Here is a 12,462-nt window from a genome sequence, read left to right as displayed (position 1 = left end):
CTCAAGAAAATTTCTCTCCAGCAAATTTGGTTGTTCTTGTTGTGTTGTTTTTGTTTGTTTTCGTTTTTGTTTTTTTGGCCACACACCACACAGCGGGATCTTAGTTCCCCAACCAGGGATCAAACCCGTGCCCCCTGCAGTGGAGGCACGAGTCTTAACCACTGGACCGCCAGGGAAGTCCCTCTCTCCAGAAAGTTTGTGCCATTTTGCATTTCTACCAGTAGTGTTTGAGAGTTCCTTGTTCATGACTGAATTTCATTCTCACGTCCAGAGGTAGCTTACACTCACCCCTACATATTTGTTGCCCTGCCCACCTCACAGGCTGGTTCTAAAGTATCCAGATTATTTTAACTAGCTTTCACATAGTCAGTAGTCGGTATTGAACCACCAGTATTAATCTCGTTTTTTGTTTTGAAGTCAAACTCATCTGATCATTTCATTTAATTTTGCCTGTAGAATTTTCCTCCTAAACTCTTGAGGTCTCTAATCCAATGCTTTCACACTCTTCTCCTTGGTTTGATGTTAACAACAAAGGCATATATATAAAATTCTGAACATAAAATGATAGTACTTCCCCACAGTTGTCTCCCACAGGAGGAGCATGCGTTATAGGTTCCAGAATTTTTCTATTCACCAGAGAGAACCAACACTTTCTTCTAGAGACATGGACTATTGTTACAAATGTGCTCAGGGTGTCTTGGTTTGGGGCCTCATGTCACCTTATCCCTTGGTGTTTTCAGGCTCAAGCTGTCCCTCTTACCCAACGGAGGAACCTTCTGCCTTTCCTTTCCCCAGCCAGCTGGGACTGCTGACATCCTGGGGCCCTGGCCAAGTCTCACCCCTCCCAGTCTACAGATGTTTCTTTCAGACTGGGCGAAGTCAGAATTCAATTAGGCTTTTCCACTCTCTGGGTCTTTTCTGGCCTCCCTGACCTGTTCATCTCAGGCACTGGTGTGGTTTTTTTTCTTCTGTGGAAGTAAGACATGTACATTATAGAAATTGAGAAGATAGATAAGCAAAAAAAAGAAAAAAAATCATATCACAGCTTTTACTCTAATATATTCTTACAGTTCTACAGTTTGCTTTTTTGCTGTTTTACATAAATAGGCTCACACTATCCCAGACTATTTTATAACTTGCTTCCTTCACTTGACAAAATATCATGAATACCTTTTCGTGTCAAAAATATATTCTCCTAGGGAATTCCCTGGCGGTCCAGTGGTTAAAACTCTGCACTTTCACTGCCGAGGGCATAGGTTCAATCCCTGATCGGGGAACTAAGATCCCTCAAGCCGTGTGGCACAGCCAAAAAAAAAAAAAAAAATAGCTTTATTGCTTTGCCAGAGGAGTTTTACAGCACCTCCATGATGGTTCTCCTCCTTAAGAGCATATAGAGTGGGGAAGCAGAGCCTGGGATATGAATCTAAGTCTGGCTGATCGCAAAGCCATGTTCATAATCACCTTTCCTTTCTTTCTGAAGGTAGGAGGAAAGCTTCTGTTTTATATTCTGTTCCCTTCAAATTGATGCAGATTAGCAGGACTTCTGACCTTGTCTTCTATTGTACTTCTCCCTAGTTCTTCCAGAAGGCCGCACTGAACGTACGAGACAACGTCGGGGAAGAAGTGGATGCAGAGCAGCTGATCCAGGAGGCCTGTCGGAGCTGCCTGGAGCAGGTGAGATCAAAGAGGAAAGAGATGCAGGCACAAGGTTTAGCCCTCAGGGCTCAGCAAAGAAATGTGGTCCCATCATCAGTGGTATTTGGAGGGATACCCGGCGAGCTACTTACATTTAGAAAGGGCTTAGAGCTTTGCTGACAGAAAGGAAGGGAGGTAGCTACTAGATGCCAGCTACTGTGGTAGATGCTTTCACCTGCGTTAGTTCATTTACATCTCAGAAGAAACCTGTACAGAAGGCATGTTTCCATCCCTAGTTTACAGATGAAGAAATTGTGGCTTGGAACAAGCGAGAGATAGAATAGCTAAGGTCTGGCTCTCCTCTGCAAGTGCTTGGTGATTTGATCCTTCAAGTAATTGCAGCCCCTTTTGGTATCATGAGAACTGTCACCCTTTCTGCCTCCCTGCCTCTCAAGGAGGTCAGGAGTGATGACATCAGGTCTAGAAATGGCTGTGTTCTCAAGATAGTAGTGAACCAGTTTGCATGTGTCAGCTGCCGTTATTAATAGGAATTGTCAGCATCACCCAGATTCTGTGCTTGACTGTGAAACCATTAGCTGTCAGAGATGGAAATTTCTTCATAACCATAGCCACAAGGGCAGGCTTGAGTTCAGTCCCATGAGGGTAATTATCGTGAGATGAGAGAGTAACATCTTCCGGGAGGTTGGCTGACTAGCTACTCAGGCACAGCCTCAGAAATGAGCAAGACCAGGGCCTAGACCTCAGCTTTGAAAAAGCAGAACTCCATCCTGTGAGGGCAGTGAAAGCTGATCTGGTTCTCATAGACTATTAAATTTAAGCTAACCAAATTCATAAGAGGCCACTTCATTAACTCACTCTGGGACTATAATATGTTATAATCAGTTGTGACATGTGCTGATAATAAAACATGGCAGTTTGCTAACACTAATCTTATAAGTTTGAGCTGAATCAATATTAAATTGATAAAACCTTCACTCTCATTTGCATCCTGAAATGCTTTCTTGAATTTATTTTTCTCTTCACCTAGTATGTGTTGAGGGCCTACTATTTGCCAGGCCCCAGCAGTGCTGTGCAATATGAACACAGTCGTTGCCCCCAGAGCCCTTGACATTACGCCAGTGATCATACAATAGGTCTATAATCAGAAACTGTTATAAGTGCTACAAGCATAGGAGGCGATGAGAGAGTACACTAGAGGGTGCCGAGCCCAGGGGCAGGGCAGAGTGGAGAAAGAAAGAAGCCAGTGTCGTTGGTTTTCAGAGATCGGAGAGGACGGCAGAGCACTGCAAACCAAGTTATAGGTGTGGAATTTTAAGCAGAAGAGCTACCTAATGAAATTTGTATTTTCAAGATCACTCTGGCTGCCATGAGGAGATTGGCTTGGGAATCTGCCATGGGGATTGAAAGGGAAACTTATGAGACCGTTCAGGAGTCCCAGTGAAAGGTGAAGATGGAGTTAAAGTGAATTGGGCATAACCTCCACTCGCTGAATGTTCATACCTTTCCAGGCTTCTGAGTCCCCACATCCACCTTCCAGAGTTACCCCCTTCCAGTACTGATGTAACTGGGAAGCCAGAGTGTGGAACAGAAGATTATCTGGTCAGAACACATGGAATCAGAGCATAGGAAGGTAGAAAGCCCAAAGTCTAACTTAAAAACAGACAAATCAAGAAATTTGGGGGAATTCCCTGACAGTCCAGTGGTTAGGACTCCACGCTTTCACTGCCAAGGGCCTGGGTTCAGTCCCTGGTCGGGGAACTAAGGTCCCAAAAGCCACGAGGCACGGCCAAAAAAAAAAAGAAAGAAATTTTGAAGAAGTCTTTTAACCTTTCTGACCCTCAATTGCCTCATTTCTAGATTTTGGACTAAGACCACTGTTTTGCTGTGAGGATTAAATGCGATGATACACATAAACCACCAACACCGAATGGCTACGTACAGAGCATACTAGATACTAAATACGTGGCAGTGACATTCACAGTGTGGTACATATTGCTGCCTCACAACAGAGCCTCACTTTCAGGGGGCCAGGATACGTAGAAGCTCCGTGTCTAAACTGCATGCAGAACTTCTTGTTACAGTAAAAGAGTCTTCAGACTGGACATGATAGAATCAGACTAGACTATTTCTTGGTTTTAGTGGGATTAAGACTTGATTGGCTTGTTTTCACTTTTGAAACCCCATCTTGCCCATCTCAGTGGCATTTCCTAATCTCCTTCACTACCTCTTTACAGCTGTTTCTTAGGGAGAAATGGCTGATCTTATCTATGGCACGTGGCCTTGGGGTTTTTGATTGATTTTGTTTTGCAAGGTAGTTGTTGTTATTTCTTCGTTTTATTTATGCAAGTAGTACACATTCACTAAGAAAAATGTGGCATAGTAGCTAAGAATGCAAGTTTTCTCTTGATTCTGACTGCACAGATTTGAGTCCTGGCTTCAGCACTGACTGGCTGTGTGACCTTAGGCAAGTTGCCTCACCTCACTAAACGTCAGATTTCTCATCTGCAAAGTGGAGATAGAGGCTCTACCTCATAGGACTGTTGTGAGAATTAAATGTGGCAATACTCGTAAAGCATTTAGATAAGTAGCAAAGACTCAATAAATGTTACTTGCTGCTGGTGTTATATTAAAATTAGAAAATATAAATTACAAAGAAGAAAATTAAAATTTCTCATAATCTTACTGCCAACAATAACTTCTGTTAACATTTTGATGTGTTTACCATTTTTTCCCCTACGTATGTTTATACACATGTGTGTTCATTCACTGGGACACTGAGAATACAATGGAGAACGAAACAGACCACCCTTGAACCCACAGTCCCCTTCAGAGGCCACTCTATTTCTCTGTTCCCTTTTATAGCCAGACTTTTGAAAAGGTTGCTATCCCTGACTCTACTTTGTCACCTCCCATTCATTCCATTAGTTCTTTCATTTGTTTTTTTTTTGTCATTTCCCCCCCCCTCCCCCACCTAAGCCGCGCGGCACAGCTGATTGAACCAGGGCCCTTGGCAGTGAGAGGGTGGGGTCCTAACCACTGGACCGCCGGGGAATTCCCTGTTTTGGGGGGATTTGGTTTGTTTCTTTTCCTTTGATGTTTTTTTTCTTTTGTTTTTCTTTTGTTTGTTCCATTCATTCTTTCACTCACTTTGTTTTGGCTTCAGTCCCCACCAATTCACGGAAACCCCTCTTATATCAGGGTCACCAGTAACCTCCATGTTGCTCAGCTTACTCAACTTCTTGGTGGCATTTGTCGCAGGGGATCATTTCATGTTTCTTGGAACGCTCCTCTCTTGGCTCCAGTGCCTTGACTTTGCCCCAGCCTCATCGGTCACCCCTCCTCACTTTCCTCAGCCAGCTCTTCTTCTCTACTGCTAACGTGACGCGTTCCCAAGTTCAGTCCTCGGACCTGTCGACTTAAAGAAAAACACACAACATAAGAGTTGCAAGTTAAGTTTTATTCAGGGACTTACTGAGGACTATACCTAGAGACAACCTCTCAGTGGCTCTGAGGGAACTGCTCTGAAGAGGTAGTTTAGATACGATTTGGGCGGGGCTGCAGTCAAGCACACGTCTTGGTGAAAGATAACTGCTGATCACAAAGAACAGGCATCTCAAGTGAATGATTTTGCTGCTTTTCTATGTATGGGAAGATGCAAGAATCTGGGCTCATTGAGATTCTCCCTGAAGCACAGAGTCCCTCATCCTGTTTTTCATCCCGATTTCTCTGGGGTGCACTGTCTACTTGCAGTGGGTTATGACTTAACTCTTGTAGTGCTGAGTGGTGAACAGCGCTCTTTGTTTTGCTTTGTTCACAAATCCCATCTCTTCTGTGGCTGCCTCTCGTTCTAGGTGATTTCATCTAGTCCTGTGGCTTTGAAGCCAATTTAACTGTTGATGATTTCCAAATGTATATCTCAGCCCTGAGCTACTTCCCCTCTTGCCTTCCTCCACTCCATCCTCACAGCAGCCAGACCCATCTTTTTAAAGATGAATCAGATTGTGTCACTCTCCTCTTTAAAACCCTCCAGTGACTTCCCATTGCTGACAGAATAAACCCTAATGCCTTACCATGACCCACAGAGCCCTACCTAGACCTCTCCTGCGTACTTCTTTAACTTATCTCATCCCACCTCCCCCTCACTGACTACATTCTAGCTGTATAGGAATCCTTTCTGCTTCTCCAGCACACTGAGCTCAGGGCCTTTGCACTTGCTGTTCTCACTGCGAGGCATGCTGTTCTCACTGCCTGGCATACCCTTAACTCTTTGCAAAGCTGGTTCCTTCTTTTCTTTAGATTTAGCTTAAATATCACCTCATCAGAGAGGCCTTCCTTGGCCACACCATCTAAAGTAGTGCCCCCCACCCCGCCGCCATCTTACTCCCTTCCCATCTCCATTTAATCTCTATCACCTTACTTGTTTATTCCGCCATTTATTTCAATCTGAAATTATTAATAGTACACATGTTTATTTTCTACCTCCCTCCCATCCCCAACCTCTGCTAAAATCTTGAGCTTTAAAGCAGTTAAGGCCTGATCTCATTCACCACTGTAGTCCCAGACCTAGAATATGACTCTTAATATGTGTACATTGTTTATTGAATGATTGAGTGAATGAATGAACGTGGCAAATGAACAAGCAGGGTTCCTGCTCTCATAGAACCTACAGCCTAGTTAGGCAGACAGGTCTGAATTAAATTACTGCACAGATGTGTGCAAAATTACACACTGAGATATGTGCACTCTTCACTGAAAAGGGACAAAGCTTGGAGGAGGAGATCATGAGTTCAGTTTTTGACTTCGCAAATTTGAGACATCTACACATAGACATGGGGCAGACCGTTACATAAATCTGGAACTCAAAGGAGAGGCTACCACTGAAGATAGAAAATTAGGGAGACATCAGTTGATAGTTGTTAACTGAAGCCATGAGCATAAAGGAGAGCAGACAGAATATCTAATGAAAAGAACCAGATTGAGGAGGATGAGCCAGCAAAGAAGGCTAAGAAGGAGTGGCCAGAGGGCTTCCCTGGTGGTGCAGTGGTTAAGAATCCACCTGCCAATGCAGGGGACACGGGTTCGATCCCTGGTCCGGGAAGATCCCACATGCCGCAGAGCAACTAAGCCCATGCCACAGCTACTGAGCCTGTGCTCTAGAGCCCGTGAGCCACAACTACTGAGCCTGCATGCCACATCTTCTGAAGCCCACGCACCTAGAGCCCGTGCTCGGCAACAAGAGAAGCCACCGCAATGAGAAGCTCACGCACCGCAAGGAAGAGTAGCCCCCGCTCACCGCAACTAGAGAAAGCCTGCGTGAAGCAACGGAGACCCAACACAGCCAAAAATGAAAATAAATAAAATAAATAAATATATAATTTAAAAAAAAAAAAAAAAAAAGGGTGGCCAGAGAAGTAGGAGGAAAACCAGGGTGTGTGGCCACAGGAGCCAGTAGAAGACTGTTTCCGGAAGGAGAGAGCTTTCAGGGCTGTCAAATGCTGCTCCGAGAGGTCACGTGATCCTGACTCTGCACAGGCCTGCAAGGCCCTGCCAGCCTCCCCACGCTCCTCGCTCACCACTCTCTCCTTCTCCCATTACTTAGAGGCCATCCTCTTCTTCTTCAAGTGAGCCATGTCTGTTCCCACTTTAGGGCTTTTGCACTCCTTCCCGCGGTGGAAACACACTTCTCCTCAGCCTTTTCTACACGTGGCTCCTTCTTCACAGCTCAGCTCAGAGGCTCCCTTCTCAGCAAGGCCTTCCCTGACCACCTACTCAAAAGTAGCCCTCCCCTCTGGTGATCCTCCGTCACATCTGCCTAGCTAGGGTTTTTCCTTCTCAGAGAAAAATTCGTGATTCGAAATCACCTTGTTTATATGTTTGTTTATTTGCTTATCATCCAAATCACCCACAGAATATGAGCTCCACAGAGTAAGGCCCTTGCTTGTCCTATTTACTGCTGTGTCTCCAGCACTTACGTACTAGGCACTCGATATTTATTAAGCGAAAAACAGCAGCTTACTGAGGAATATGTTTAGTATCAGTGCATTTAGTTAGAAAAAATATAGAGCATATGTTTACATGGAAAAAAGTGAGGAAGAATTTACATTGAAATGTTAATAGTATTCTGTGGGTACTGAGGTTTCAGATTGGATTTTTTTTAATTTTGCTTATTTACATTTTTCTAATTTTTCAACAATGGTCATGAATTATTCAAGTTTTTTTAAAAAGATACCTATTTGTATGCATATCTCAGGGTCCCTTTGTACTGACCATGAAAGAGTTTTAACCCAGTTTGAAGTTGTGTCTATAAAAATGGGGGCAGAGAGGCTTACCCACCAAAATAGTGAGTGTTAATGCTTGGTCTTGTCCCTTCAGGCTAAACTACTGTTTTCAGATGGAGAAAAAGTAATACCCAGATTGACCCATGAGCTTCCAGGGATAAAGGTCAGAGTCCCTGTGTCCTCGGGTCTTGGAGGGGGAGACCGATCAGACTGGGAGGCAGGTGAACTCTGTGGCCTAGGGGAGGCTCCATGGACCACCCATTTGTGGGACCAGGTCTAAATAGCATCATGCTGGGAGTCCCAGCTCAGGGAGGGGCTGGAGGGTGTGGTCCAGGGGCTCTGTCTTCTGCAGCCCCAGGGGACCCGCAGTTCCCGGCCACTGGCCTCCCACTGACTCCTCTCCCTTCTCCTGCAGCGTGGCCGGCAGGCAGAAGATGAGTGTGCCCACCGAGGAAGCCCCATTCCCAAAAAGGTAAACCATCTCCTGGTTTTCTGGCTGGGGAGAGGGCCTGCAGCTCCAGCAGGGGGTGGGCTTCCTCAGCACACCTTTGGGCCTTTCTAGCCTGAGAGGCAGGCGCCCTGGGAACAGTCACCCTCCCTATTCACTCTCAGGCGTCATTTGGTCTCGCTGGGAAACCATCTCCTTCAGGTGACCCTGGACCTGCCAGTGGGGTGGGGGCTTCCACAGGGTCAGGCCACTGACAACTGTTCTTTATGGCAGAGGAAGGGACGGCCTCCGGGACACATCCTGTCAAATGACCGTTCAGCCGCAGGCATGGTGTGAGTAGGGGCCAACAGAGCCAAAGGGAGGAGCTGGGAGGGAGTGGGCCGGGAGAAAAAGAGGCCAGAGTTCTCTGCCTGGCAAAAGCAGATCCGTCTGTGCCAGGTCCCCGTGGAGGAGCACTCTCTAGTCTGAGGGGTGGGGAAAGAAGGCAGTGAGGCGGATGTCGTATCCTGTTTCTACCCCAGAACAGTTCAGCGCAGCTTCATTAAACACCAGAGGTTTTTTTATTGGTAGTGTGTATTGAATGCTTGTAATGTGCCATAACTGGTCTAAATACCTTATATATACTTTATCTTTTAATCCTTACAACCACGCTCTAAGGAAGGTACAATTAATTTTGCAGATAAGGAAACAGAATTACTTGCCCAAAGTCAGACAGCTAATAAAGGGCAAAACTGTACTACATTGCCTCCAGGATGGTCATTTTCAAAGATTTTTGAAGCAACAGAATCTTTTTTTCAAACAGAGCTTTACGTGGGAGCCTAATACGTAAAACAGATAAAGCCACCCTGGTCTGGGAATTCCCTGGTGGCCTAGTGGTTAGGATTCTGGGCTTTCACTACCATGGCCTGGGTTCAATCCCTAGTCGGGGAACTGAGATCCCGCAAGCCCACACGGCGCGGTGGGGAGGCCGGGAAGCCACATTGGTCTGCCTAAGAGAGATGGAGATAGTTGGAAAGCACCAACTTAGGAGACGGACTAGCGTAATCCTCATACCTTAGATTTGTCCCCTGCCCGAAGCAAGTTCATTCCTCACTAACACAAGATAGGGAGTTGCTGCTGTTACCTCCTCCTGACAGATGAGAAAACTACAGCCCAGAGAGGTTCCTGGACTTGCCCACACGGCTAGGTGATAGCAGAGCGGGTCCTCGAATGGCTCCTAGTCCCCGTGCTTTTTTCCCTTTGCACCTCCTCTAACGAGCACCAGGAAGCAGTCCACCCAGGGCTGGAGTGAGAGTGTGTGAGGAGCTCCCACCAGCAGCAGCAAACCGTCTTCCAGTCCTAGGCCTGATCTTGGAGAATTCACCTTTCTTCTTTCCCTCCAATCAGATGGAAACCAAAATCCTGTGAACCAATTCGTCGGGAAGGCCCTAAGGTATGATTATGTGAGCATGGCAGTGACTGCTGTCCCAAGGAGACCCAATCCAGGCTCTGGGCTCCACCTTGAGGGGAAGGGGCTGGGGGTGGTGAAGGACATGTGCATGCCATTCCAGAGCCATTTTCACCTCCCACCCCACCTCCCAACTCTGGCCTTCCAGAAGCATCCCAAGTAAGGACTGAAATTAGGGGCAAAACAGAGAGAGGGCTTGGTCTTTGCTGAAGCCTTCTCCCTGTAAAAGCTAGTTGTCACTAATATTTATCCAGTACTTACTATGTCATAGACACTGCCCTAAATCTTTTGTATGGATTCCCTCATTTAATCTTTATAACAACCTCATGAGATAGATTGTGTTACCCTTCTATGGTTCAGGAGCTTTCTTTCCTACCTCCTGGGCAGAAATTATATTATTTTATCTGGTTATCTTATACACTTGATACACCTGAAGACACTAAGGACCACAGAGTTGCCCAAAGTCACGTACTGCATAAGTGGCAGAGCCAAGTGTCAAACCCAACCAAGGTCTGTGGACACCAGTCTGTGCTCTTAACTCTGTTGCCTCCAGAACAGTTGTTTGCAAGCTTTTTTAAGAGTAGAATCCTTTCTTCAACTAAAATCATACATGGAAGCCCAGTAAGGTAGGTGAAAGCTCCACTGTCCGGGTTGCAGCTGTGTCCAGTAGAAATGGTCCACCCCTTATTGTACTGGCCCTCTGCTTCCACCAGTGACCACACCTTTCTTCTTCAACTCTGCTCCCTTAGAGTCTCCTAGACCTTTCTTTTCCACTCCAAACTCTCTGGTGAGTCCTTCCTCAGCAGTGACCCACACAAGTGGGCATTCCCCAGAATTCTCTCCACTGCCCACTTCTCCACCTAAAGTTTCTCTCTGGATCTAAAGCATCCACTTGTATGGTTTCGGACTAGTACGTGCTGAAGTTGCCTTACCTCTTTGTTTGTCCCACGCCTCTCTCTCGAGTTTGAAGCTTGTATGTCCTACTGTCTGCTAGAGCTCTCGGCCTGGAATCTCCATAGAATTTCAAACTCAGCATATCCAAAATTGAAATCAACCTTTCCCCAGACCTGCTTCGACCTTTTCTACTTGAGTCATCTTTGCCTCTTTGTTTCCTTTTTCTCCAGACATCCAGTCAAGTCCCGGATGATTCTACTTCCTAAATACGTTTCTCACAGTTCCTATTCCCTCTTTTTCATCCTACTGCCATCCTAGCTCCGGCCTTCATCTTTCAAAACTGCTCTAATTACAACTGCCTCTAGACTGCCCGCCCAGCCTGTAGTCTCGCCACTTCACACCCGTTAACCACATTGCAGAAGAGCGAGCTATCTTGAGCACAAATCCGGCTCTCCCTGTCTAGAGGCCTTCAGTGACTCCCCATCACCGACAGAATGAACGAAATGAAAAGCCGTCCACATAGTGTACAAGGGCCCCCAGCCCCTCTCTGCTTTCCTCTCCAGCCTCATCAACTGCCACTCCCTAATTTGCTCTCTGTCTTTTAGCAACACAATTGCTGTGGTTTCTCCAACAAGCCAACGCAACTCTCACCTGCCTTTGTTCATGCTGCCCCTCCTTCCTCCCCTCTACTCTGTCCAGCTTGTGCTCTCCCTGTCAGAACCAACTTCGGAATCACCCCTTCAAGGAAGCCGTCCTGTAACCCTCCCTTTGGCTCCCATCATGCCTTGCACTCATCTGTGTCACTGCCCATCTCATGATGGTATCATTATCTGTACCTACGTCTCTGGCCCCCTGGAGAACAGAGACTATCTCCAATTCATTCCTTTACCCTCCACCCCACCCCTGCCCCCGTATGGAGCAGAGGACCTAGCATATTAAAAGTACTCGATTTCTTGAATCAGCTGTTTGAGGAACAGTGGACAAGGGTGGTGGTAGGAGAGGGCCAGGGAGGAGTGTTTCTGTCCCGCCCACCAGATAAACCTCAGCCTCACCAGCCTCTCTATTTTTTGCACAGTGGGACCCAGCTCGGCTGAATGAATCTACCACCTTTGTGTTGGGATCTCGAGCCAACAAGTAAGTCTAAAGAATTTTGGTGCTGAGGGAGGGGACCTCGGGGGCCCACCACTAGGACCGCAACTGCTGGGATCCTTACCACTCATCTGTTACTTTGCAGAGCCCTAGGGATGGGGGGCACCAGAGGCAGAATCTACATCAAGCACCCACATCTCTTTAAGGTAGGTGAGTGCTGGGAGTCAGGCAGACCAGTGCAGTGGAGTAGGTGGCACTGGGAAGTCTCGGTGGCACAGAGGAGCTTGGAGTAAACACTGATCAGGGAGTCAGGACATCTGGGTTCTTGTGCCCCTCTGCCCTTAACCTTTACCTTTGGTAATTTACTCAGCACCTCTGTGCCTCAGTGATAATAGTGACTTTCCTCGTATGTTTATCGTGTACCAAACACGGTTTTAAGTGCTACACTTACATTACCTCTTGGAATTGTCCTTTAAGATAGGTATTGTTATCCTTATTTTACAAATTAAAATAAAACAAAAAGAAAGATTGAAGAAGGCTAAGTGACTTGCCCAAAATTACTCAGCTAGTAAGTGGTGAGTTAGGATTCTGTCTTCTGCAAAGCCTGAGATCTTAACCACTGCTGTATTCAGTTGTCTATAAGATAAAGA

At 46.3% G+C, this 12,462-nt stretch overlaps 1 protein-coding gene across 2 annotated transcripts in view; it reads left to right on the top strand.

The window, feature by feature from the left end:
- The window catches only part of DNTTIP1 (deoxynucleotidyltransferase terminal interacting protein 1), a 28,419-nt gene that overhangs the window by 5,708 nt on the left and 10,249 nt on the right, over positions 1-12,462 (top strand). Inside the window, exons 4-10 of one of the 2 annotated variants that reach the window (XM_061208558.1) lie at positions 1,576-1,674; positions 8,029-8,097; positions 8,350-8,406; positions 8,656-8,714; positions 9,769-9,814; positions 11,799-11,857; positions 11,958-12,018. In XM_061208558.1, coding sequence (XP_061064541.1) covers positions 1,576-1,674; positions 8,029-8,097; positions 8,350-8,406; positions 8,656-8,714; positions 9,769-9,814; positions 11,799-11,857; positions 11,958-12,018 — 450 coding nt within the window. The remainder of the gene's footprint in view (positions 1-1,575; positions 1,675-8,028; positions 8,098-8,349; positions 8,407-8,655; positions 8,715-9,768; positions 9,815-11,798; positions 11,858-11,957; positions 12,019-12,462) is intronic. The other variant, XM_061208559.1, reaches the window with a different exon arrangement.

This window comes from Eubalaena glacialis, chromosome 13 (genome assembly GCF_028564815.1).
Source record: "Eubalaena glacialis isolate mEubGla1 chromosome 13, mEubGla1.1.hap2.+ XY, whole genome shotgun sequence".
NCBI lineage: Eukaryota > Metazoa > Chordata > Mammalia > Artiodactyla > Balaenidae > Eubalaena > Eubalaena glacialis.
This window is presented reverse-complemented; position numbering and strand designations above follow the sequence as displayed.